Source organism: Notamacropus eugenii, chromosome 1 (genome assembly GCF_028372415.1).
Source record: "Notamacropus eugenii isolate mMacEug1 chromosome 1, mMacEug1.pri_v2, whole genome shotgun sequence".
Taxonomy (NCBI): domain Eukaryota; kingdom Metazoa; phylum Chordata; class Mammalia; order Diprotodontia; family Macropodidae; genus Notamacropus; species Notamacropus eugenii.
The window spans coordinates 236,754,048-236,781,734 of record NC_092872.1 but is presented as its reverse complement, the minus strand read 5'-3'; the positions used below and the strand labels follow the sequence as shown (position 1 = coordinate 236,781,734).

Here is a 27,687-nt window from a genome sequence, read left to right as displayed (position 1 = left end):
TTATCCATCGCAAAAAGCATATATAAGTCTTTACTCTGACAGGCACTGTGCTAAATGGTAGGGATACCCTACCCATAAGGAGCTCACAATCTAATGGGGGAGACAAAATGTAAATAAACAGGAATGCACAAGATCCATACAGTGTAGATACCAGGTACTCTAAGAGGAAAAGGCATTAGCAGCTACAGGACCTGGAAAAATCTCCCACAGAAGGTGAAATTCATGAAGGTGCTTAAAGTAAGAATCTCTCTAAGTTTATCCCTCAGGGACCTTAAAAGGCTTCTTTTCTATCTAAGGACCTGAGCAATGGAGACACATTACAAAGCATCTGTGATTTCATAAAACTAGAGAACTGGAAGGAAATACAGAAGTTAATGTAATCCTACCACCTTGTTTAACAGATGAGGACAAGAAGGTCCTGAGAGAATAGAAGACTGGTTCCAGGCGGCACAGCCAGGGCTAGAACTCAGGGACCTCAACTCCTGGTTCAGTGCTCTTTCTACCATTTTTTTCCCTCATAGTATTTTACTTGTTTAATTGCTGAGGCATTAGTGAATGAGGCATTAAATCTTCAAGGGAACAGAATAAGTTTCATTCAGGTCCTTTCACTTTGTACAAATGAAAAGAATTGTGAGGTAAAAAAAAATAGCTGCTAAGTTTCTTGTTGGGGGCCAGGATGACCCTAAAACCCAATGGTCTCTCCAGCTAGAGCAATCTTAACACATGATAGGCTAGGAAAGGTGGGGGTGGCAAAGAGGACCCAAAAAGAATAATCTGGGGGTGGATAATCACCACTAGAGAATTTACTTTCTAACAGCGCTGTTCAGGCACGTTTGACCAGATGTTGTTTATGAAGCCAACATAGGAAAGAATGCTAAGACAAAGAGGGAAAGGATGGAACTGAACATAATAAAAGTTGTATATACTAACATCATAAATATCATAAGGCTGCTACAATTCATTAAAAAACTTTCATTTGACTGGAACGATTTTTTACTTCTGGAAGACTGGTAATTTTGTTAATAACAGAACTTTGTTTCAAGTGAAGAAAATTTGAAACTCACTTTTCAAAAAAATGTATAAGAATGTGTTGACAAATTTTTAGTTTCTTAATCAAGAGAGCTAAACTAAAAAATCAAAATTGTAGCTCTTAACGCTACAAGAAATTTTAAGAGATCTTCCGGCCCCCATCTCAAAGTCCCTTCACGCATGTAAAGTGTTATTATTCTTATTAGATCAATTAGGCAACTGAGGCCCAAGTAAGTGAAGGGACTTGCTCAGGGTCACAAAGAAAATTAAACAAATAAGAACTGTGGCTTTTGAGATACAGAGAAATCCTCACAACTCTGCATTTATAGGAGTTAACAGAAATACAACAGTAGCAATTTGAAATCAGAGTATAATAGGAGGGGGGGAAAAACCACATCAAGACCTCTTACCTGCAGGGCACTATTGAGAAAGCAGCTATTTTGTCCAGGCTCATTACTGAGACCTTTACTAGGAGCTATGGAAGTTGTACTCCGTGGGGCAAACATCCCCTGCACACTGCCCCGTCCTACAGAAAAATAATTCCTTTTCCAAGACATTGTTCACATTTAGCCCCAAATACAGAGAGGGTTTTTATCTGTTTGAGTCTCTTGTTGCTTAAGGGCTCAACAGAAATGGAGGTGCAGAGCAGTCAATTTCTGTAGCAAAAGTCTGAGCTGGTAACTTCCTACAATGGGCCAAAGTATTCTAGAATCCAGGTCCAGATGAAAGAACTGTCATTCAACTGCTCCTAAAAGTAGCAAGATTCTAACACCCAAACAGGAGGGATGCAAACAGTGAGGATCCATGTTCATCTGCAAGTTGTTGTTCTATTCAGTACTTTCACTGAAGTGTCAGAAGCTCCACAAAGCCCTTGGGAAAAACTGTAATCCTCAACTCCAGAAACATCCAGGATCAATAAGGGACACTTTTCATGGAATTGAAGACAAAATCCAATTAGGAAAAGGCAGACAAACAGGAGCAAAATGAAGCTGTCTGGGGTTACAGTTGATCTGTTCCATCATCTAGTAGCTTGAAAAGAACAAACCCAATTCCGACAGAAGGGCAAAAAGATTCCACAACAACCCTGGAAGGAGATGCGCATTGTGCTTTGTTTTCACTTGGCCAAAAATTCTTCTAGTCACCCATCCAGAACATCAGAAAGCTTTGTCTCCTCTTTTCTTCTGTGACTGGAATAGCCAGCCCTGCCAGAGTGCTTTAGAAAGGAAAAAAAAATAAAAGCTTACATCACTTAATGACTCTGCTGGCTTAGCTGTGTTCTGCCAAGACCAACGTTGCCTCACCTCTCACTACAAACTTGAAACCTTGATATTAAGAAAAAAAGACCAAAAAACAAAACCCCACAATCAAACAAGGAAAAGAAAAAGAGGTGTGGGGCATGAGTCCCGGGAAACTTCTCTGAAATTTGTTTGAAAGGGGTAGAGACAGAGGCTGATTTCAAAAGAAGCCAAAACAAATATACAACTTTTCAGGATCAAACACAATTGAGGAAGCATACACCCATCCTTGAACTTAAACAGTTTCTGATGGTTCTCTGACACAGTTTACAATAAGTAAATGCATTCTATATAATACACATATGTTATGGGAATAATTATGAAAACTCATCTAGAGGCTGGGAAGGACAAGCCATCAGTATGAAATTTGTTCTAAACAAAGTTGTCACTGTGGGAAATATCACAGGCACATGACTACTCTTTCCAGTTTGTCAAAAACAAGTCTCCTATACTCTCTGACGGGAAGGAACAGGGAAGATTAAATCTTTATAAAGATGATAAATCCTTTATAAAGATAAATCCTTTATCATTAGGTGACAAGACTCATATTCAGAAAGGAATCAAGCATCTTTTTTTTTTTTTAGTCAACCTTGAAAAGGTTGGCCCAAGGCCAATATGAAGTCTTAGACATCTGTAAGTTAAACAGTATTGGGAAAGACAAAAAGTAGCTTGTGCAAGCATTTTTCATTCACTCTTACAGTGCCAAGAGACAAAGAGCTAGAGAGGGAGAAACATACATTTTTGCACAAAAATCACCCAGAATAAAAAGACATAACCTGCAGTGGTGGAAGGAGTACCCACACGCAAACAAAATGTCTTTGAAAAGGAGACACACACTCAAGTATTAAAGAGCTGTGACTTCATCAGTGTAGAAACTTCCTTCCCCTGACACACACAGCCATTCTTCAGACCTTAGATCATTATTTTTGCTAGTTGTTATCACTTCAGTCAATAGCTAACCTTCTGGTGAAAAACCTCTCTAAACAATCGAGACTGACTCTCAGATGACACACAGGCTGGCTCATCCTGAAGCCTCACCATCTGATGAGGAATTGTTTTGAATTTGTGTTTGTTGTAACAGCCTTTGAGACTTCCAGACCAGGACAAGATCTTTGGGGTAGGGCTTTAGCTATGAATACAACATGGAGTGTGAGTTTATATGTATATATTAGAAATGCTGAAAGGTTTCATATTGAAAGTGAGTTTGGAGTTAGGTTTAAAAGGAGAGGATTGATTTTAAAAAAGGCAGGAGATCATCCTGAAGGAAAAGTCTTTTAAAAAGTCATTTCAAAATCTGAAAATAAAGGGGAAAATGACTTTAAATTTAAAACCGAGCAATGGAGTAGGGAATAAGAAAATAGAAATGTTTTCAGGCACTGCTAAAGACACCATTTAGTAAAGTAATAATTTCACATTCATTATTATAGTGTCTCTACTATTTTAGTTACACAAAGTGTAACCCATATTTCAACACAGGTAACACACACACACAAAAAAAAAGAGGTAAAAATGTCTTGTTAATTGACCAAAGTGCAACAAGAATATCAAGTGTTTCATAGGCAGTAAGACCTCCTCGATAAGGATGGGAATAGAGAATTTTAAAATATACCAAAGAGTGGTGTTATTCTAGGAATAGTCATAATATTTATTTCTTATAACTCACTGTCTGGACCTCTGCTTTGGATGTAGGCTTGTTTTATACACACTTATCCTCTATTTGACTATACTCTGTATGAGGACAGGGTATTATCATCTTTCACTATTGTATTCCCAGTATGCAGCCCTTGTCCAGCACAGTGCTTTATTATGGTAAGCATTGATAAATGCTGAAAGGAACTGAATTTATTCCACTGTTCAACTTCACCTTTGGCCTAATAACAAGCATGCCAATGAGAAAAAAAATGTCAATGAGGAAGCAAAGGGAAGAAACTCTAAAGGATGGTTCTGGAAGGGATAGCCACAATCTTTTCCTTCTTTTGAAGGTTTACCCAAAAGAAGTGTCTTGTCCAAACATGACAAAATTACAAATACAAGTGCTAAGTTTCATTTTGACCAAAAACTACCTGTCTGGGAGACAGATCTTGTCCAAACATGATAAAATTACAAATACAAGTGCTAAGTTTCATTGCGACCAAAAATTATCTCTGTCTGGGAGGCAGGTACAATTTCAAGTGTCCATTTCAAAAACCTGAAAGTTAGAAATTCATACACACACACACACACACACACACACACACACACACACACACACACTTTCTCTCTCTCTCTCTCTCTCAAGGAGTCAAGGGGTTACAAAGTAAACATCTCTTATATCATACTTTCTCTAGGCATGACAGAAACTAAATGATGAAAACTTTAGAAAACATTCAAGGAAAGCAGCAATAGATGATCCAAAGAAATAATTATTTGCCCAGGTTATTTAAAGGGAAAATTGAGGTAATTAGTCTCTAAGTTCTAAATCTATGATGCTATTGATCCTATACAGATATACAGATACAAATTTTAAGTTTCTCTGAAGGTACACAATATTTCTAATCTGTACTTCAAAATTTATCACTTAATTATGTAGTCTATTGTTCTTGAATTAATTTATGTCTGTTATCTTGTCTCTCCAACTAACAGTGCCTCAAGAAAACATGTCTTAAAATTTATATTCTATCTTCCACAATAACAAACACAGTTCTGAACACAAAAGAGGCAGTCAATAAATGTTTCTCAGTGGCCAATATGTGCATTAAAATACGCCCAGGTCTCTGGCACAGGGTAGAAAAACTCTCCCTTCCCTCCCCATACTTCATCACAAGGGCACACCCTAACAATACTCATACACCCCATTCAAGTCTGCTAACCAGCTTTCAGCCAGTCAAGCTGCATTCCTACAGTAGAACTTTGTTAAAGGAATGTCAAGTGCCAAGCCTTCTCTTTGCTAACAGCCCAAATGACTTGGCAGACAGGTGCAGTTTCCAGGATTCACTTCAAGAGCCTCCTGAAACTTAGCCTGACTGTGAAATAAGTCTAAGCAGCAAAGTGAGGAAAAAGGGGAGGTGGGGGGGAGTGGGGGAGAGAACTCTGAAGGCCACTATCATGTAGGCCATAAGGTGAAAAGAGCTTTTGTTACTTACATCATCCCTTTTCTAGGAGTGTCAGAAACTAAAGGTTGAAAATAAGACAAGACAAAAATGAAAGCCATTCAGTTTAGCAACAAACAAAAGAGAGAAATGATTGTCAATTGCTTATCCTGAAGCTATGGTTCACGAAACAAGAAACTATTAGGGCAGAATAACCCCCCCACACATTGTGAGGAAAGAAAATGTATTTCTCATTACAGAACCCAAATAACTTGGGAAAAACAGCAATTTTTGTCTGCAACAAAACAAAAAAAAATTGTATTCTGCTGTACGTTAAACAATTCAAATGAAAAACAAGGAGACATAGATATAAAATGTGTAGACATGTATATACCCATACGTGAGATCATGACAGCAATAGATGATGATAATAACTAGGTAACATTGAAGAACATCCCAACAAAGATGAAAAAATGATACAAAAATCTTCAGATACAGTAGGGTGATATAAATTGGAATTTACTTTCCAATTAAAATGTTTATTGATGGAAATGTAGGGAACATATTAAATATAAGAAACCTGGGAAGATGCTAAAAAGTTTAAAATAATAGCTCAGCTAGTTAAGATACCCCAAATTACAATCTAAAATGCAATATACCAAACTAAATTTTTGTGTCATTAAAGTTAGAAGAGAATGGCATCATCTAATATTCATAATACAAATGAAATGTGAATTTTGCTTCAGATCAGAAAACTGTCAACAATTTGGAAAGAATTGTACGAATGAAATGATAGGTTTGATCTAGAACATACGTGACTAAAACTTTGAAATTTGGCTAAGTGGTGGAAACGTTGTATTTTATAACTTTTAAAAGGACTACCCTCTTGACAATTTCCCTCACCCTCTCTTCACTTTTTTGTTTTTATTCAGTTGTGTTCAATGCTTCATGACCCTGTGGTCATAATATCCATGGAGTTTTCTTAGCAAAGATTCTAGAGTAGTTTGTCATTTTCTTCTCCAGCAGAGTAAGGCAAATAAGAAGTTAAGTGACTTGCCTAGGGTCACACAGCTAGTAAATGTCTGAGTCTAGATTTGAACTCAGGTTTTCCTGATTCTAGGCCCAGCAATCTATGCACTAACACTTAGCTGCACTGGCTCCCCTCCCCCCCCACTTCACTCTACATTTAAATATTTGTCTCCTAGCCCTTTATAGGATCTTTACAGATTTAAAGATGGAAGGCACCTTAAAATTCATCTAGAATAAATCTTTTCACCACACAGATGAGGAAACTGAAGATGAGCTGTGAAGTAACGTGGCAGAGCAAGGATTCCAGCTGAGGTCCGTGGATTCCAAATCTTGCCCTCTTTGCCCTGCTCTGTGCTTGACCCTCCTAACCTCCTCAAGTTCTTTTCCTATTTTTTCTCATCCCAGTCTCTTACAAACTCCTGGAAAAAGTAGTGGTCACTCAATGCTTCTATTTCCTTACCAGTGACTCACTCTTTTAACCCATTTTATTCTAAGCTTCCTTTACAACTATTCTATAATGAAACATATCTCCCTGAAGACAATTGCCTTTTCAACAAACCCAATGGTCATTTTTCTGTCCTCCTTTTTCACTGTCTCCTTAGCACCTGACACTGACATCCAATCACTCTGCCCCACTCCTCCTTACTTTGTGACACTGTACTACTCTCAGGGTTCTTTTCCTACTGTATAAGAAGCATTTCTATTCTCTTTCAAGCTTGGCCACTGCCTTCAGGGCCTTGTTCTTTTACTTATGCTCTTAGGATCTTTTCTCTCTATAATTCTTTATAGTTTTTCTTTCTCTCTTTGGCCTTTGCCTACAAACATAATTAGGGATCTATTATTTTTAAATACACGTATTCCTTTGACCATTAGCCACCCCCCTCCAGCCTCTACCATGTTACTTGACACAAGGTTAGAAGCAAAAGGAGACTTAAGAGATGAACTAATTAAAAACTCTCATTTTAAAACAGAAAAACTCAACACTAGAATCAAAATCCTACAGCTCATTAAGAACAAAGCTGTTCCTAGAACCTAGGTCCCTCAACTCCTAGTAAGGAGATGAGAAAGAAAAGGTATTTCGATAAGTCAAACCATGAAGGTTTGGCTCCACAGTGAGCTTAGATTTTAAAAGGAAAGAGTTGTACAAAAAAGGAAACAGAAGTATATAACTACTGAAAAATACAAGCACGTGACAGAGGCTGTAGGAATAGTACCTAAGAAGAGGTCCACCACCATACCAGCTGCAGACCAAGAGCCATCATCTGACCAGTCAAACCAATCTAGTCGAAGCAGCAAGACATCCTGATGGAGTAACAGAAGACAATATATGCCAGAAGTTGATAAAACTATTGCCTTTCTTGAGACCCCAGAGGAGACAGCAAGCAATCCAGACCCCCCCCCCCCCCAAGATCACTGTTCCTGTTTCTAGTCTAATCTCCACAGCCATCATCAAGGAAAGCAACCTTTGAAGAAAAACTAAAAGACCACCACCACATAACATTGACTGTCAATGGAATGATAATCCTAATAGATCCATGAGGAGTAACCCACCCCCAGATCACCAATCCTGAAACCAGCCTAGCCCCCACAGCAATCCTGGTGAAAATTCAATCAGGAAACTGCCTCTGTCAGTGCTGTAGGCCCTATCTTCTCTGTAACAGCTTTTGAAAATCCATAAAAGAAAGCTCCTGCCACTAAGGTCCTCAGTATTGTCAAATGGTTCAACATCAGCATTAAAGATAACCTGTTACTACCTGTTTTGCATCTGTACCCTAGAGGCCAATGGATATTTTTCATCTGACCTGAAACTAAGAACTCCTCTATGTGTTGTATTCCTCATTAGGATGTGAGCTCCTGGAGAGTAGGGATTGCCTTGCTATTTCTATTGTGTCCCTAACTCTTGGTATGGTACTTTGCACAGAAGTGCTTAAAAATGTTTTTTCTTCAGAGTTTTTATTGATATGTTTTGTTCTTATACCATTTACATTTCCCCTGTCTCTTCTTCACTCTCCCAGAAATTTTGAAATGAAATTTTTTTAACCTAAAGAAGGATAAAGAAAAAGATGGGGAAAAGATTTGGCAAAATAGATCAATACATAGAAAAAATTATTATTAATATTCCACATCCATGAGCCCCAATGCTGCAAAGGTGTTTTCTCATATCTCTTCTTTAGAAAGCTTGTCCTTTGACATTTTACAACATTTATTTTCAATTGTTTTGTTCTTTCCACTTACATGGCTACCAGTCAATAAGCATTTATGAAGCAGAGACTAACTGCCAGACCCTGCAGCTGTCATCATGCATACTATTTTCCTGGCTCTGCTTCTTTCACTTTGTCTCAGTTCATATACTTCTTTCCATGCTTCTCCTTTTCCCATCATATTCACTATTCCTCATAGCAAAAGAATGCAATTTTCCATTACATTCACGTACTGCATCTCTCAATCAATGAGTGGTCTATTTTGTTTCTAATTTTTTGCTACCACAAAAAGTGCTATCATCTTTTGGTACAGTTTTTCTTTCTCTCAATGACATCTTTAGGGTATATGCCTAGCAGTGGAAATCTCTGGTTTAAAGGTTATGAACACTTTAGCCACTTTATTTGCATAATTCCAAATTACTGTCTAGAATGGTTATGCTAATTCACAGCTCCATTAACAATGCACTGTGTTTATTCTTCCACTAATAAATGCTCCTTTCTTCCTTCCTTTTTTCTTAGTCTAGGTAAGCCTGAACCAGCTTAGTGGCTTTGTGACTAGCGAGAAGAAAGGAGAGTTTGAAAAGACAAGCAGGAGTTTGAGGTTTCATTTTTATAGGTGTTTCTTGGGAAACAGACCAAGTCCTATCTATGTCACCTTGAAGGTAGTTTACCAACATATCCAAATCATCTCAAAGTTATCAGTGAAACTTTAAAATCATCATTTCAAAGTTATCAGCACCTTTTTGACACTCCGGCTGGTCTGGCGTTGGGGAAGTCTGGATTTTGTCTTGGATTTACATATCACAGGACCAGAACTTGACAAGCAGAGCTAACTAAAAATGGCTTCCCCTAATTTGGTATATATTACCAGGATATGAGTTTTGGTTAATATTCTGGGTGCTATGCCATTTGGCAAAAATATATTCAGTGCTGATATTGTCTATGGTATGATAATATTTAATATAAATTTTGGACTTTAATAAGGGCCAAAGCTTGAATAAAAGAGAGTCTGGACCTAATAGTCTCTTATGTTACCTTAAGTAAACTCAGAGAATGCCTTTTGGTATGTCAGGGAAGCAAATGGGGTTGACTTAGTAATTTCCTTAAGAGACCCTTTTATGGCATGCATGTTAGTGATAAGGAAAAACACAGATGTCCTGGATTGTAATTTCAACTGAAACTTTGTTAAAGTTACCCTTTCCTGTGTCAACAGGATACCTGCCATTACAGTGATGGGATTTTCTCCTTATCTTATGTCATGGAGACATATGCTACAGAAAGGAAATTCACACAGCTTGGGATTATAAAACCCAATTGACATTACTTTTTTAATTGTCCTACTACATTTATAATTTGTTCAACCATGAGAGTTCCTTTCCCACGGCAAAATGTATTTAAAGCAGAAGATTTCTGTACTGGACAGTCAGATAATTTCTGGCTCCATAACATTATGAAATTGTTACTTTACGGGGAATTGTTCACTTAATTAAATCATAAAGTGTATGCATTTGGCCTATTGCCTTTTCTTCAGCCAAGTTTTCAGGTCAACAGGTATCTTTTAGGAAAATGTAGTTTCCCTGATATTCTCTTTTAATTAGTTCTATTTTTTGTTTTGCTTTGTTTGAGAACATGACTGCCATTCCTGTCTCATTTTTTTTTTATTTCAGCCGAAGCATAACAGATTCTGCTCCAGCCCCTTAGTTCAAGTCTACATCCTGTTTCAAGTGTGTCTCTTGAGTCTACATCCTGTTTCAAATGTGTCTCTTGAAAACAACATATTGATTTCTGGTTTCTCATCTGTTCTAATAGCCTCTTCCATTATATGGGAGAGTTTGTCCCATTCACATTCACAGTAATGATTGCTATGTATTTCTCCCCATTCTATTCTCTTCTATTTTTTCTTCTTTCTCTCTCTTTTTTAACCCTGTCCCCTCCTCAAAAATCTGTTTTGCTTCTGGCCACTGTCTCCCTTCATCTATTCTGTCTCTTATTATTCCCTCACCACTTCACTTAGCCCCTTCCTCTCTTATTTCCCTGCTCCCCTGTTGGGTAAGATGAATTTCTATACCCAATTCTGGGTGTGTACATATAAGTATGTGTGTATGAGCATGTGTGTGTGTATTCTTCCCTTCTTGACCCAGTTAAAATGAGCTCGAGGTTCAAGTATTGTCCACTGTTCTCCCTCATTTTCCTTTCCGTTGTAAAAACTCTTCTTTGTGTGAGGTAATTTTCCCTGTTCCTTCTCTCCTTTGCTACTTCTCTCAGTGCATTTTTCCTTCTTACTCTTCCACCTTTTTTTTCTGAGATCATCCCAATATAATAGTCTCTCACCCATGTTCTCTAACCCTCTCAGTAGATTTCTTTTAACTGTCCTAATGATAATAAAGTCTTTAACGGATACATGTAAACAGTTTAACCTGATTGAGTTCCTTATGATTTTTTATGTTTAACTTTCTCTTGAATCTTATGTTTGAATGTCAAATTTTCTACTTAACTCTGACCTTTTCATCAAGAATGCTTGAAAATCCTCTATTTCATTAAGTACCCATTTTTTCCCATGTAGGATTACATTCAGTTTTGTTAGATTATCCTTGCTTGTAGTTCTAGCTGCTTCTCTGCTTATCATATTCCAAGCCCTCTCCTCCTTCATGGTGGTGGATACTAAATCTTGTGTGATCCTCACTATAGTTCCATGGTAGTTGAATGGTTTCTTTTCATCTGTCTGCAGAATTTTCTCCCCTGACCTGTCAGCTCGGGAATTTGGCTATACTAGTTTTCAGAGTTTTCATTTTATTCACTTCTTTCAAAAAATGATCTGGAGATTCTTTAATTTTCACTTTGCCCTCTGGTTCTAAGATATCACAAAAGTTTTCCCTTTTAAAATAGGCTATCTAGGCTCTTTTTTTTTTTATCATGGCTTTCAGAGAGTCCAATAATTCTCAAATTATTTCTCCTCAATCTATTTTGCAGGTCAATTATTTTCTTATGAGATATTTCATATTTTCTTCTTTCTTTTCAGTCTTTTCATTTGTTTTATTTTTCTGTAAAATATCATGGAGTTATTCAACTTGATCAATTCTAATTTTTAAAGAATTATTTCCTCCCGATCACAGAATGAAGCAGATCATTTTCTTTTGTATTATGTTTTGGTTTGGTTTATGATTTCTCCCATTCATTTTAATTCTTCTATGCAACATGACTAAGGTAAAAATGTATTTAATAGGAATGTATGTGTAGAACCTATATAAAACTGTATGCCATTATCAGAGAGGCAGCAGGGATGTAGAGGGGAAGGGGAGGAGGGATGGGAAAAATCTAAGATATATGGAAGTGATTATAGAACACTGAAAACAAAATAATAACAATAAAAAAGTATTTCCCCCAGTGAAGCTTTGCATCTTTTTTTTAACCATTTGGTCAATTTTGATTTTTAAGGAGATATTTTCTTCAGAATTTTGCTTATGCCTCTTTTATCTGACTTTTAATTCTCTTCTCATAATTTTCTTATATTCCTCTCATTTCTTTTCCCAATTTTTCCTCTACTATTCATTTGATTTAAAAAAAATTTTTTTACTCTTTTAAAAAATTCTTTTTCTTTAGTTCTTCTAGAATTCTTATTGAGTTTGTGTCCAGTCTGCATTTTTCTTTGAGTCTTTCCTTGTTGGTATTTCCAAGTCATTATCTTCTTTCAAGTTTGTGTCTTGAGTTTCCCCATCACTGTAGTGGCTTTTTATGGTGAGGGGGTTTTTTCCTCTTTTTTCCAGCCTAATTCTTGACTTTGAACTTTAGAGTAGAGGTATCCTATGCTTACCTTTGGGGGCAGGAGCGGGGAATGCCTGGTCTGAGTTTTAGTCTTTTATGTCTTGATACTTTTATAGCTAGGTCTGGGTCTCTAAGTTTGTAGTCCAAAATATGATTTGGGAAAAGGTCTGGTCACTATCCTCCTGGTCTAAGCTCTAGTCCCTACCCAGATAGGTCCCCTGCTCCCTCATAACTGCAATCACTACTTGTCACCCTGGAGCTGCAACCCAGAACTGGATAATGGACAACAAAGCTGCCAATTGACACCTGATCCTGCATCAAATGCTAGTACCTGGGACATCTTCTGGACCAGGTATTCACTCCTTACCATCCCTGGGCACTGCTGTCCCCCTATAGTCAGTGCTACTTTGCTCCTGGCTAGCCCTATCCTACTGTCTGCAGACCTCTCTTTCAGTCTCCCTAAGCTGCCCTAGGTTGGAAAAATCATTCACTGTGACTTCTCATTGGTTTTCCCACTCAGAAGTCAGTTTGACAGGCTTTAAAAAAGCTTTTTTAAAATTCATTTTGAACTTCAATACAAAAAAAAAAAAATTTCCATGTATACAACACAACAGGGCATTCAATATAAAACCATGAATTTCTATTTCACATTGTTACTTCTTTTGAAAAACTATGTTAAAAATTACTACACATTATTTTCAAAGCTACCCTGGCTTTTCTGTATTTCCAAGTTTTATTTTGTTCTCTGCTGCACACTTTTTTTTGCTCACTCCCTCCCCACTATTTTTTTTACGTTCTCATATCTTGCTAAATGGTATAAAATATTGGTCTATGCCCAATTTCTGCCAGACTTCTTTCTACCTTTCCTAACATTTTTCCCCCCAAATAATGGCCTAAATGCTTAAATCTCTACATCTGTCAAACACAAGGCTACTATAATTATTTGCTAACATGTATTGTATGTCTACTTTGTTCCACTGATCTACCTTTCTATTTCTTGGACAGTACCAGACAGTTTTGATAATTACCACTTCAAGATATAGTTTAAGATCTGGTACTGCTAAATCTCCTTCCTCTACATTTTTTTCCCATTAACTCCTTTGATATTCTTGACCATTTGTTCCTCCAAATGAATTTCGTTACTATTTTTTCTAGCTCAGTAAAATATTTTTTTGGTAATTTTGGATGGCAATGAATAAATAGATTTAGGTAAAATTGTCATTTTGATTGCATTGGCTCTGCCTATCCACATCTAGTATTGAGTATAGAAATACTTTTCACTTAACAGGGACATAAGAGGCAAAGGAGAAAAGGGAGATAGAAGAATCAGAGCAAAACAAACTCTAAGGATATACAAAAAATTAATTATTTCTCCAGTTATTTAAATGTGACTTCATGTAGTTCCTGGGTTTGTTTGGTAGGTACATTCCTAGGTATTTTATGATGTCTACAATTATTTTAAATGAGGTATCTCTTACTATCCCTGCAAGGTTTTGTTGGTAATATATATAGAAATGCTGAAAATTTATCTGAGTTTATTTTATATCCTGCTACTTTGCTAAAATTATTAATTGTAACCACTAATTTTTTAGTTGAATCTTTAGGATTTTCCAACTATATCATCATATTGTCTGTGTATGATATTTTTAAAAGTTGCTGCAGAGAGGTGTGTTGGGAGAGCTTGGCAAAAATATTTCACTCCACCATCTTGGCTCTATCCCCATCTATTTCAAAATATCTTAAAAGAAAACTGCCCAGACCTCTTACAGAGGTCAAAATGGAAATAGAAAGAATCCACTGGTCACCTGAAACTCTCAATCATAAACTCTCAGTAACATTATAGACAAAATCCAGAGCTTTTGAGTCAAGGAAAAGTACCACAAATGCGCAGAAAGAATTCAATAAGAACAGACGAGCAATAGTCAGAATCATGTATGATCTGGCAGACACCACTATACAGGAGCAGAGAGCTTGGAATACAATATTCCAGAAGGCAAAGGACACAGGATTACAATTAAGGATAATTGAGCAAAACTGAGTATACATAATCAGCAAAACTGGTGGTATTTTAAAAATTTGAGAGACATCATTTCTGGATAATTTAATCATTTTATTAATAAGGCTAGCATGTGTATTAATAAAAGGAGATCAGTGACTCAAACGCCAAAGACACTTCATGGTGGTGGGCTCACAGTTTATATGCCCTTGGTAGAACAGGTGTTCCTGAGGGTGGCAATCAACTCTGATTGGTTAACAATTAATGAAAGAATGAATACTGCAATGAGAGGTTGGGCTGTATTCCAATGAGGGTCTTGGAAGTACGTGACTTGAATCACCTAGTCATGGTCAAAGAGATTGATCAATGTCCATATCATATATCTGATAAAAGGGAGAATCCACTTTTTCCCAGAACTAAGTAAATACAATTAGCAAGAATCCTCCCACTAAGCTCAAAGTTAGAATTTCTTTTATTTTCTTTGATTAGATCTTAGCCTGGTGTAAGTCTTTGATCAAGATTTCCTACACTTGTTGATTTCTAGATGAGAAAGTAGAAAAGGGGGAAAATCTTGGTTCTGATTCAATAATTAGGCATTAATACAAGAGAGAAATGATAATTTCTTCCACTGAGAATAATCCTATGGGGGAAAAAATGAATTTTTAATTAAACAGAGGACTTCCAAGCATTCCTGATAAAAAGTCCAGAGCTATGTTGAAGCTCTAAAGTCCAAATACTAGAATTAAAAGTAATATCAAAAGGTAAACACGAACAATTATAAGGCACTAAACAATGGTAAACTGCTTATATTCTATTATGGAGATACTCTACCATCAGTGGGGGTCATAGAGGGAGTCTAATTAGACAAGGTCTACGGGTAGTTCTGTTGTGTTTTGATCTTGAGAGAAGAGTGGGTGGGGAAGATCCATATATTGGAAGGAAAGGGAAAGGAATGTTAGGAAAAATCATCTTATGCAATCATACACAGGTAAACATCTATACAAACAAGAAGGGGCTGAGGCAAGGCAACTCACACACAAACCTCAATTTCATCTGAACTGATCAAAGGAAGGAAGGAAGGAAGAAATACACACACCTAGTATTGAGTACAGAAATACTTTTCACTTAACAGTGACATAAGAGGGAAAGGAGAGAAGGGAGAAAGGAGATTTAGAGCAAAACAAATTCTAAAGATATACAAAAATATTTATAGCTCTTTTTGCAGAGGCAAAGAATACGAATCTAAGAGGATACTCACTAATTTGGGTACGGCTGAATAAGTTATAACATAAATATGACAGAATGCTAGTATGCTATAAGAAATAACAAAGGGGATGGTTCCAAAGAAACCTGAGAAGCCTTCAATGAACTGAGACAGCAAACAGAGCAAGAAGAACAATTTATACAATTACACAATATAGTAAGGATAAACAACTATGAAAGGGGAAGGGAATAAGCATTTACAAGGCACCTGTTCCGTGCCAGATAATGTGTTAAATGTTATTTACAACTGTTATCTCACTTGATCCTCACAACAACCCTGAGAGTTGGGTGCTATAATTATCCCTATTTTGTAGCTAAGAAAATTGTGGCCACAGTTATACAACTAGTAAATGTCTGAGGTTGGATTTGAAACTCGGGTCCTTTCTGACTACAGGGCCAGCACTCTATCTGTCCACTGCACCACCAGCTATCCCTGAAAGATTTATGAATTCTGATCAGTAAAATGACCTACCACAATTCCAGAGGATTAATGATGAAACACATTACCCACCTCCTGAAAGATAAGTCAAGGTCTCAGAATACAGAATGAGAAACGTATAATTTTTGGACATGGCCAACGTGGAAATTTGTTTTGCTTGACTATATGGGTTTGTTAACAAGAATTTATTTTTCTTTTGTTCTCAACTGCAATGGGAGGAGGAAAGCAGATTTTCATTGATGAAAAAAAATAAAATATAGTGTTTCTTAAAAATCATATACTTAACTATACACCTGGAGTAGGAGTAGATACTATATCATATATAATTAAGTCTGAGATGAGACATCAACAAGAGGAAAATTGAAAAATAAAACTTGCTGCCACCCTACCTACTAAGAATAAAATGATAAGCCAGGTACATCTAATCAAGGAACCAATCAACAAATACCTATTAGGATTAAAGCACAGTAATTACCCCCTTCCCCATTCAATAAACTCAAGTGGCTCCCTATTCTCTCTAGGATCAAATATAAAATATGCTTAGCATGTAAAGAACCTGACCCCTTACGACTGTTCCTGCTTTCTTTTACACTTTACTCTCCCTCCAGGTGCTCTGTGATATAGTGACACTAGTCTCCTTGCTTTATCTTGAGCACTATACTCCATCTCCTGTGTCTGCCCCCCATGCCTGCAACTCTCTCCCTCCCCATCTCTTCCTCCTGGCTTTCTTGGCTTCAAGCCCTGGCTAGCGTCCTATGTTCTGCAAGAAGCCTTTCCCAGTCCTCCTTAAACTTAGTACCTTCCCCTAATTTATCTTGTCTTGTTTGGACAGAGTTGTTTGCATGTTGTCTCCCCTATTAGACTGCAAGTTCATTAGACTTCAGAACAGAGGCTGAGCTTTACCTTTCTTTATATTCCCAGAGTTCAGTACAATGCCTGACACATACTAAGTACTTTCCAAATGGTAGTTAATTGATATTAGGAAGTAGGTAAGTGGCACAATGGATAGACAGTTGAACTTGGGAGTTAAGAAGAACAGTGTTCAAATCCTACCTGTGACCTTGGACAAGATGTTTAACCTCTCTTAGCCTCATCTGTAAAATGAGAATAATAACAGCATCAACCTCACAGGATAGTAATGAGGACCAAATGAGATAATACGTAAATTGCTATGCCCTAGTTATTACTAATATTTCTAGTAGCAGTAAATACCAAAAACATGAGAAACAAGAGGATAAATTAAACTGTCTTCTAGTAGTTTGTTTCTTATTGGGGGCCACTATACGTACACATGCACATATAAAATATATAAAACATAAACATCAGTTAATTCAGAGGTAGAGGCAATAGCCGCTGAGGGATGAAGTCTTGTGTAAGAGAAGAATCCATTCCAAGGAGCCTTGCAAAGGCATGGAGCTGAGAGATGGAATACAGGATATAAATAACAGCAAGGACAGTTTGGCTGAGCTGAATAATGCATAATAAGGCCAGGATATGAAGAGCTTTCAATGCCAGAGGAATATGGATTTGATCCTAGAGGAACTAGGGAGGGATTAACATATACTGAGCAGGGGAGAGGCATAGTCAGACCTGTACTTTAGGAATGTTACTTACTAGGATAAAATTAAGAGGAGAGATGTGAAGTAGGGAGACTAACTAGGAGATCAATACAATAATCCAGGCAAAAGGTAATAAGAACATGAATTACAGTAGTAGAGCTAAGAGCAGAGAAATGACTACAGATGTGATGGAAAGTGTAGAGGTAGAACTGACAAGACTTGGCAACTGACTGGTTTTGTGAGGTGAAAGAATGCGATGGCCTGAAGATGACTCTGAAGTTGTAAACTTAGGTGATGGGAAGATAATGATGTCCTTGACCAAAACCAGTAAGTTAGGAAGCAGGGTGGGTCTGGGAAAAAAGATTCTATTTTGGACATATTGGGTTTGAAATGTCTATAGGATATTCAATTAAAAAATGTCCACTAGGCAGTTAGTGATATGAGACTGAGGCTTAGTAGAGAGACACCAGGGTAAGATTAATAAATCTGAGAGACATCTGCACAGAAATCCACCCCATGGGAGTTAGTGGGGTCACTATAAATACTACAGAGAAGAGGGCCCAGAGAACAGAGCCTTGTCTTGGGGTACTCACAATTAGGGAATGGAATGTGGATAATAACTGCACCCCTCTCACAGGGCTATTGTGAGGATCAAAAGGATAATGTATGTGAAATGCTTTGCAAATCTTAAAGCAATTATATGGCAACTATTGATATGATGACTATAGTTCTGTCTCTAGGTCAATGTTGGTACTGCCCTCAGACACAGACCACAACCCCGCCTTCAATCCAATTAGCATATGCTCTCTAAATTTATCAAGGCTGATCTTCAGTGACAAACATACAGTCCATCACCCTAACCCTGAATTTCTGTAATTTCATGAGACCTACCAGAGCTTGCACTCCCTCTCAGCGGCTATGCAGCAGCAAGCACCTGGCACAGGAGGATCTGCTTTTCTAAAAGGAAACTAACTTTTGAGGGGTCAACAATCTTCTTTAATTACATTCACCAACAGAGAAAATACAAGCAGAGAAATAAAGACCAACAGACAGAGCTTCTAAACGTCTGACCATAAGCAGTACATACATCAGAGATCAACAGACAGATCTAGTTATCTGACCATTACATACATACATAGTTACCAACAAGAGAAGCACCAATATCTGGGTTTTCAAGAGGGGGTGGAAGGGGGGAGAGAAGAGGTTCCTTAATGGCTACCCAGAATTCATCTGGCACATTAACTTTCTTCCAAAGATTAAGCCCCTAAAGCAAAACCTCACCTTGGAGTACATAAACACTTTTCAGAAGGTCTGAAAAGTCGTGCCCCAGTGCCTCATTAGCAATTAACAAAAGGTGTGGGTTTTCCTACAAAACAAGCCTCCCTTAATCTGAGGCCCATTAATGGGCAGGTAAAATCTTTAGATTACAAATGCCAAGGACATTCTTTTGAATGCACCCAGGGATACCTTTATGACATAAAACAATAGATGATACCTGCAGCAAACTTGAAATTAAAAAAAATTATAACTGGAAAATATTAACTTCCCACGGATGGATATGGTGTAGGAGACCATAATTCTTAATTATACTCAGTCAATAAACATTTATTAAGAGACTACTATGTGCTAGGCACTGTGCTAAGCATTGTGGATACAAAAAAAAGTTAAAGACGGTCCCTGACCTCAAGTTTTAGGGGGAAAGATAATGAATTTGGTTTTGAACATGTTGAATTTAAGGTGCCTATTGGCTATCCGGTTCAAGGATGTCTAAAATGCTGTTGGAGATGTGAGAATGAGGGTCAGCACAGAGGCTAGGGCAAAAAAGGTAGATTTGGGAATCATCAGCACTGAGAAGGCAACTGAATCCATGGGAGCTGATAAGAAGATTACCAAGTGAAGTAGTATAGAAAAGAATAGAAAAGGACTCAGGATAAACCCCTTCCTCAAATACTCTAAGTTGCATCTGCACTTCCATTATTTTTTCATGAAGGCCTAAGGAGAAATAGAATTCTACCTTATAATTACAAACAGCCTCCATACTACCAATACTAACAAATCAGTAAAAAGTATTACTTAAAGAATAGACAGAAAATAAGTGATAGCAATAATTCATTAGCTTCCCAAGAATCACAAATGAAATCTAGCACAATTATCCTACCACACATCTAATGCCTTGGAAGTCATTTTTCACTAAATTTTCCTTTCATAAGGCCTTTCATGTATTGAACACTCTTAAATGTAACTGGGCTCTATTTATAAACAGATACAAACAAAAACAAGATCTCAAATGTATTTCAGCATAAATTGAACTGTGGGAGGGAGGTAGGAGGAGAAGACATAGCCAGCTTAACTCATTTCTGATGAGAGAACAGTGGTACTGACTGGTACCACATTCCAGTGTAAGTGAATAAGCACATGACTAGGAAAGTAACAGAAGCCACTGAAGAAAAAAATATTCTTTAAAAAAAAAAATCAGAAACATTAAAACTAGAGAAAAAGCAGAATTAGTGAGTATTTATATTACTAACTAAAAATCAATGCTAGTGTCTTCTGGGAATTCTAATAATACAGTAGAAAGAGTGAACCAGGTTCATGTCCCAGCTTCAATATTTAGAAGCTGTGTGGCTATGGACAAGTATGTCATAACCTCTCTAAATCTGTTTCCTTATCTGCAAAATGCAAACAATAATACTTCTGCTCTCTACCTCGTAGGGTTTTTGTGAGGAAAATTATCTGTAAATCGTAAAAAGTTATGTAAATACAAACTATTTATGAGTTATATCTTTTTAAACTTTTTTTTCAATTAACAAGTATTTATTTTTCTCTCCCTAAGACCTCATCTTGCAAGTTGAATCTCTCACCTCTCTGTCAAAAGGTGGGCAGCATGCTGCATCATTGGTCCTCTGGAACTGTGGATGGTAACTGAGTTGATTAAAGCTCTTAAGTCTTTCAAAATTGAGGACCTTCACAATGTTACTACAGTAAAAATTGGGTTTTGGTCCTTCTCATTTCCTTCTACATCAGTTTACAAGTTATATGTGCTGGCAAACTCCTACTTGAATAAACCAAGAGACTTACAAACAATAAAATTCGATTTGGGATTGCTAGACAATTGTTACAACAATCCTACACTCCCTCCCTCATCTACCACAAAAAAGACTTTCTTCAGCATTGTTTCTGGCCAGCATGGGTTTAAACATAAAAAGGAAACAGATCTTGTAATTCAATTGCTTGGAGTTTCAGACCAAATCCTCCAAGTGACACAAAATATTTTGTTTGCACATCAAATGTTGCTTTAGAGGATCAAAACATATCCCAAAGAATGCTGTTGGAAAGCCCATTAAGAAAATATTTCTTTTCCTCTAAATTCTAATTGAAAATATGTTCCTTAAGACAACTTTACTTACAAAAACATTGTATGGCCCCTAAAATAGCAGGTGCTACCAAGTAAAGCTATCTACTCATTAAAAATAAATCCAAGAAAGCATCTGCTATTCTGAAATATCCAGGAAACCATTTCTCCAAATTGACAATATATGCCAAAATCTTAGTGAGTTTCAACAACATTCTGCTGCTAGAAAAACAGCTGGTTATAGAAAAGAAAAATCTTTCTATTTCTCCTCTGACATGGGTCTTCCTTTATTTATGTAAAGTATATAAATGTTGAAAACAATCTAAAAGAAATCACAAATAACTATGTATAAAAGGGGAAATTTTTAAAATTTCAAGACAACACGACTTTAGCCTTCATTTAATTAAGGAAACTTATTAGGATTTTAAAACACTATAACGAATCCCAATCCCCTTATTTTAATAAATGTTTGGACCAGAAGGGGAAAATATTATCTAAATATTAATAATTAAAAATGATGACTCATGTAGAAGAAGACCAAAACAAAATAGAACTCTCCTCTCCACCCGCCCCACCCCCACCAATACAACAAGTGAATGATCTTTACTTCCCAAAGATGGATCTAATCCGCATAGTCAATGTTTTGGGTTTCGTTTTGTTTTTTGCCAGTTAAGAGTACTCACACTCAGGCATCAGCAGTAGAGGACCTGGCATTCAACCCTCCAAAAATCAGGATTGCTACTATAATGCAAGTGGAGCAGTACAGGGGAAGAAACAGGGGCAGCGGGGGAAGGGGCTGACTACCTGCAGTTTCTAACAAAGGAAAATTGTGACTTTAAGCAGATGGGGTTTCCCCAACAGGAAAGCTGCAAGCAGAGCAGTCCTTTCTACCACCCACCAGGACCCAGTACTGACAATGCAAAATAAAGACAAAAAGACCAAGTCTCTAATTAATTATAAACAAAGTGAACTTAAAGAACTAACTATTGAACCAGGAAAGCGTACATCACAAACTTTTATTAGAGTCCTAAGAAAAGCAATTTATGAGGCTATTTCCTCTGGACACATTCCTGACCACAAAGATCTTACAAGCTTTAATGGACTTTATGAAGGAGATTGCCAGACAATTTAAAGAAAAACAACAGTCACAAAAAAAAGGGGGGGAATCAAAGAGGTTAGAAAAGGCATTTGCTTGATTTAGAGCAGCCAATACCATAAGGACCTCACAAAATTCCAGGATTTTCTGGATTTGATTTGAATTAAATCACAGCTAAAAAGCAAACCAGCAACTCTCTACTCCAACTGTCTAAAATAGTTCATAATGCCACTAAAAAGAAGTGTACTACTGAACTAGAGAGATCCAGTTCAAAAACTGTTCTCCAACCAATGTTCCCAACATGAAAAGCCCTATGTCTCTCTAGCCCCTTCCATGAACAATAAGGAGTTATGGAAGCAAGAATAAACAGCTATGGGGCCACCAGGTAGAGTGAATAGAGCATGGGCTCTAGAGTCAGGAGGACCAAAGTTCAAATCCAGTCTCAGATACTTCCTAGCAGCATAACCCTGGGCAAGTCACTTAACCCCAACTGCCTCCCAAAAAGAAAAAGAAAAAAAAGAATAAACAGCCATCAGAGTCTCTGCCTTCAAATAAGTTTTTAACTGAGTCTCAAAATTTGAACAAAGCAGGCAGATGGACCCTACAGTTACATACATACCTTTGCCCCTCCTCATGTTGGGTCACCTGCCTATAAAAATTTTATTCAGAAAGATCATTTTTATAAGCACAGTAAAGACATCAGAAACAATGCTGTCAGCAGAGCTATAACCAAAATTATGACCTCTATATTTTCTATTATGTCTCAAAAATAAAAATTGGCCAAAGAAAAACAATTTGGTTAAGTTTTTTTTCTCATTACATAACCACATGCTAGACATGATCACAGCCATAAAGCTGCTGGATTTTAAAGAATTACAATTTACTCATGAAACTAAAGAACTAAAGAAAATCGATCCTTTGGCAGCATGAGAAAAGGTAAAGCATTAAACCTCAGTCCTCTGCCCTGAATTCCCCTCAGCACTCTGGGCCAGCTTCCCTGGTGCTTCTCTGAATATAAACCAAAGCCCCAAGTTAGGCATCTTGGTGTCTGATGGTGGAAGCTTTTAACAGGCCTGAAAAGCACAGAGGAGGAGACTAGAGAGAAGGCAGAGGACTACAGATGAAGCACTTCACTGGGTTGCTAGCTACCACAGCTGGGTCCCATCATTTTTCATATCTTCATCAGGTAAGGGAGATAGCCCGAAAAGGAAAAAAATGGAAAAAAGAATAGAAGCAAGGAGAAGGGAGTGCTGGAAAACTTTGAAAAATACCCAGAACAGAACAAAAAGGCTAGAAGAGCAGGACAGTTTTGAACACTACAGGTTGTTTGTTATATACTTAAAAAGAAAAAGCAAGATGTACATAATAGAAATCTACAGTTTCATGTACAGTCCTCTTTCTGCTATATTTTGGAAATGCTCATTTTATCTGGCAATTGTTAAGCTCAGAATAAAAATAAATTTTAAAAATAATAAAAAAATGAAATTTAATCTTAAAAAAAAGAGCATTCCTGAAGGATTGTCACATCTAATAATCCATTCCCCTTCCCTTCCTTCCTTTGAAGTTCAAGCTCAGCCACAAGGTTTCTACTTCCTCTTTTATAATTCAAAAATAAGAAAGAGCAAACAGTCACAGGCTAAAGCTAGGTGAATGCCAAGCTACCTATGAGAAGGACTTTTGCTTGTATTACTTTAGTCTGTGGTGGTACAAAAGAAAGACAGCTGGACTTGGAGACAAGGCTCAAAGTTTATCTCACTACAGAAACAGAATTTCAGAGTGGGAACAGACTCAGGAAGGTCAGTTCAACCAATATCTGAAAATGAATGGCCATTCTAATAAACCCAAGTCTCTGCAGGAGGTTGTCTAGTAAAGGAGAACCCATGATTTCCTAAGGTAGCCCATTCCAACTTTGAATAGCTGATAGTGAGGAAAGTTTTCCTAACCTCAAACCTCAATTTGTCTCTGAAACTTCCAACATGGCTCCTGGTTCTGATCTCTGCTGCCAAACAGAACAGGTCTACTCACTCATCCATATGATAACTCTTTAAATGCTTACAAACAGCTAATATATCCCCTCCAAATCTTCTCTAGGCTAAATGTCTCCAGTTCCTTCAAAGGACACTTCTATGACATAGGCTCAAGGCCTTCCACTGGGTACTCTTCAGCTTATCAATATCAACATCCTTCCAAAACTATGGTACCCAGAATTCAACATAATCCTCCAGATGTAGTCTGACCAGAGCACAGACAATCTATTACTTTCTTAAAATTCAAACTGTATGGGGGGCAGAGCCAAGATGGCGGAGTAGAAAGACGCACATACACATAGCTCCGAACCCACAACCCATAGAACAACTACAAAGAAGTAACTCACGGCAAATTCTGCACCCAGAGGCCACTGAACATTGGAGCGAGGGAGATTTCTGTTCCGGAGAGACCTGCAAACCTCTTGCAAAAGGTCCTTCGCACTGCGGACTGGGCGCCGGGACTGGGAGCTGAATACAGCCCTGCCGCGGCCGCGGCACCGAGAGGAACAGATCCCAGCGGGCTTCAGGGACGGGATCTCCAGCGGCCACACAAGTCCCTCCACCCACAGGTGACGGGGGTCGGTGAGAGAGTCTCTTTGGCAGGTCGAGGGGGGAGTGGGGTGCCCCCATGGCTCGGGCCCCCTCGGGAGACAGAAGCTGAGGGGCGGCGGCAGACCGGGGCTCCCCAAGCAGGCAGGAGCCTGGATCCATTGTTGAAGGTCCGTGCATAAACTCCCTGAGAGAACTGAGCCTGAGACGCAGCCCTGCCCTGACCTGAGCATCTGAACTTACTCTCACACTGAATAGCAGCCCTGCCCCTGCCCAAAGCCCTGAGGCTGGAAGCAGCATTTGAATCTCAGACCCCAAACGCTGGCTGGGAGGATCAGGAGGCGAGGTGAGTGTGAGGAAAATATTCAGAGGTCAAGTCACTGGCTGGGAAAATGCCCAGAAAAGGGAAAAGAAATAAGACTATAGAAGGTTACTTTCTTGGTGAACAGGCATTTCCTCCCTTCCTTTCTGATGAGGAAGAACAATGCTTACCATCAGGCAAAGACACAGAAATCAAGGCTTCTGTGTCCCAGCCCACCCAATGGGCTCAGGCCATGGAAGAGCTCAAAAAGAATTTTGAAAATCAAGTTAGAGAGGTGGAGGAAAAGCTGGGAAGAGAAATGAAAGACATGAAGTCAAAGCATGAACAGCAAATCAGCTCCCTGCTAAAGGAGACCCAAAAAAATGTTGAAGAAAATAACACCTTGAAAACTAGCCTAACTCAATTGGCAAAAGAGGTTCAAAAAGCCAATGAGGAGAAGAATGCTTTCAAAAGCAGAATTAGCCAAATGGAAAAGGAGATTCAAAAGCTCACTGAAGAAAATAGTTCTTTCAAAATTAGAATGGCACAGATGGAGGCTAAGGACTTTATGAGAAAGCAAGAAATCACAGAACAAAGAGAGAAGAATGGAAAAATGGAAGATAATGTGAAATATCTCATTGGAAAAACAACTGACCTGGAAAATAGACCCAAGAGAGACAATTTAAAAATTATGGGACTACCTGAAAGCCATGATCAAAAGAAGAGCCTAGACATCATCTTTCATGAAATTATCAAGGAAAACTGCCCCGAGATTCTAGAACCAGAGGGCAAAATAAGTATTCAAGGAATCCACAGAACACCGCCTGAAAGAGATCCAAAAAGAGAAACTCCTAGGAACATTGTGGCCAAATTCCAGAGTTCCCAGGTCAAGGAGAAAATACTGCAAGCAGCTAGAAAGAAACAATTCAAGTATTGTGGAAATACAATCAGGATAACACAAGATCTAGCAGCTTCTACATTAAGGGATCGAAGGGCATGGAATAGGATATTCCAGAAGTCAAAGGAACTAGGACTAAAACCAAGAATCACCTACCCAGCAAAACTGAGTATAATACTTCAGGGGAAAAATTGGTCTTTCAATGAAATAGAGGGTTTTCAAGCATTCTTGATGAAAAGACCAGAGCTGAAAAGAAAATCTGACTTCCAAACACAAGAATGAAGAGAACCATGAAAAGGTGAACAGCAAGGAGAAGTCATAAGGGACTTAGTAAAGTTGAACTGTTTACATTCCTACATGGAAAGACAATATTTGTAACTCTTGAAACATTTCAGTATCTGGGCACTGGGTGGGATTACACACACACACACGCACACGCACACATACATAGAGACAGAGTGCACAGAGTGAATTGAAGAGGATGGGATCATATCTTTAAAAAAAAATGAAAATCAAGCAGTGAGAGAGAAAGATATTGGGAGGAGAAAGGGAGAAATTGAATGGGGCAAATTATCTCTCATAAAAGAGGCAAGCAAAAGACTCATTAGTGGAGGGATAAAGAGGGGAGGTGAGAGAAAAACATGAAGTCTACTCTCATCACATTCCACTAAAGGAAAGAATAAAATGCACACTCATTTTGGTATGAAAACCTATCTTACAATACAGGAAAGTGGGGGATAAGGGGATAAGCAGGGTGGGGGGGATGATAGAAGGGAGGGCATGGGGAGGAGAGTGCAATTCGAGGTCGACACTCATGGGGAGGGATAGGATCAAAAGAGAATAGAAGTAATGGGGGACAGGATAGGATGGAGGGAAATATAGTTAGTCCTATACAACACAAGTATTATGGAAGTCATTTGCAAAACTACACAGATTTGGCATATATTGAATTGCTTGCCTTCCAAAGGGAAGGGGTGGAGAGGGAGGGAGGTAAAGAAGTTGGAACTCAAAGTGTTAGGATCAACTGTCAAGTAATGTTCTTGCCACTAGGAAATAAGAAATACAGGTAAAGGGGTATAGAAAGCTATCTGGCCCTACAGGACAAAAGAGAAGACGGAGACAAGGGCAGAGAGGGATGATAGAAGAGGGAGCAGATTGGTCATAGGGACAATTAGAATGCTTGGTGTTTGGGCGGGGAGGGGATAAAAGGGGAGAAAATTTGTAACCCAAAATTTTGTGAAAATGAATGTTAAAAGTTAAATTAAAAAAAAAATTCAAACTGTATGATCTTTCGGGCCTACCATATCACAGTAACAACTTAAATTAAGTTTACATAAAACCCTAGATCTTTCTCAAATAGCTGTTTAACCACACTTTCCCATTATATACAGTGCAGCTGAAATTTGAAGCCAAATTTAACACTTTAACGTTTTTCCTACAGAAGTTCAATCTTATTAGATTCTAGCCCATGGAGATATTTTTGAATCCTAAGCCCATCACAAGAATGTCTGCAATTCCTCCCAGCTTTGTACCATCTGCAAATTTGATATGCATCCCATTTTTACCTTTACCCAAGCATTTATAAAAATGTTAAACAACTCAGGGACAAGAACAGACTATTGGAGCACTCAGCTGGAGACTTCTAAACAAGCTGTTACTGGCAGTTACCCTAAGGCTAGCCATTCAACATAGTTTTGAATTCTCTACCTTCTTAATAAGAGCATGAGATTTACTTTCAAATGTTTTGCTAAAACATCAGTAAATCCATTCCCCTGAACTACCAGATTAATAAAATTATACCATCTCAATACATTTTTTAAAAG

At 37.9% G+C, this 27,687-nt stretch overlaps 1 protein-coding gene across 15 annotated transcripts in view; it reads right to left on the bottom strand.

Moving 5' to 3' along the window:
* USP54 (ubiquitin specific peptidase 54) overlaps positions 1–27,687 on the bottom strand; it is a 125,234-nt gene that overhangs the window by 60,252 nt on the left and 37,295 nt on the right. For 10 of the 15 annotated variants that reach the window (XM_072628123.1, XM_072628122.1, XM_072628137.1 and 7 more), the window contains one exon: positions 1,440–2,242. The exons of 1 other annotated variant lie outside the window; for it this stretch is intronic. In XM_072628123.1, coding sequence (XP_072484224.1) covers positions 1,440–1,586 — 147 coding nt within the window. In that variant the 5' untranslated portion in view covers positions 1,587–2,242. Of the gene's footprint in view, positions 1–1,439; positions 2,243–17,135; positions 17,177–27,687 lie in introns of all 15 variants that reach the window. 4 more of the 15 variants (XM_072628124.1, XM_072628125.1, XM_072628133.1 and 1 more) reach the window with 2 other exon arrangements.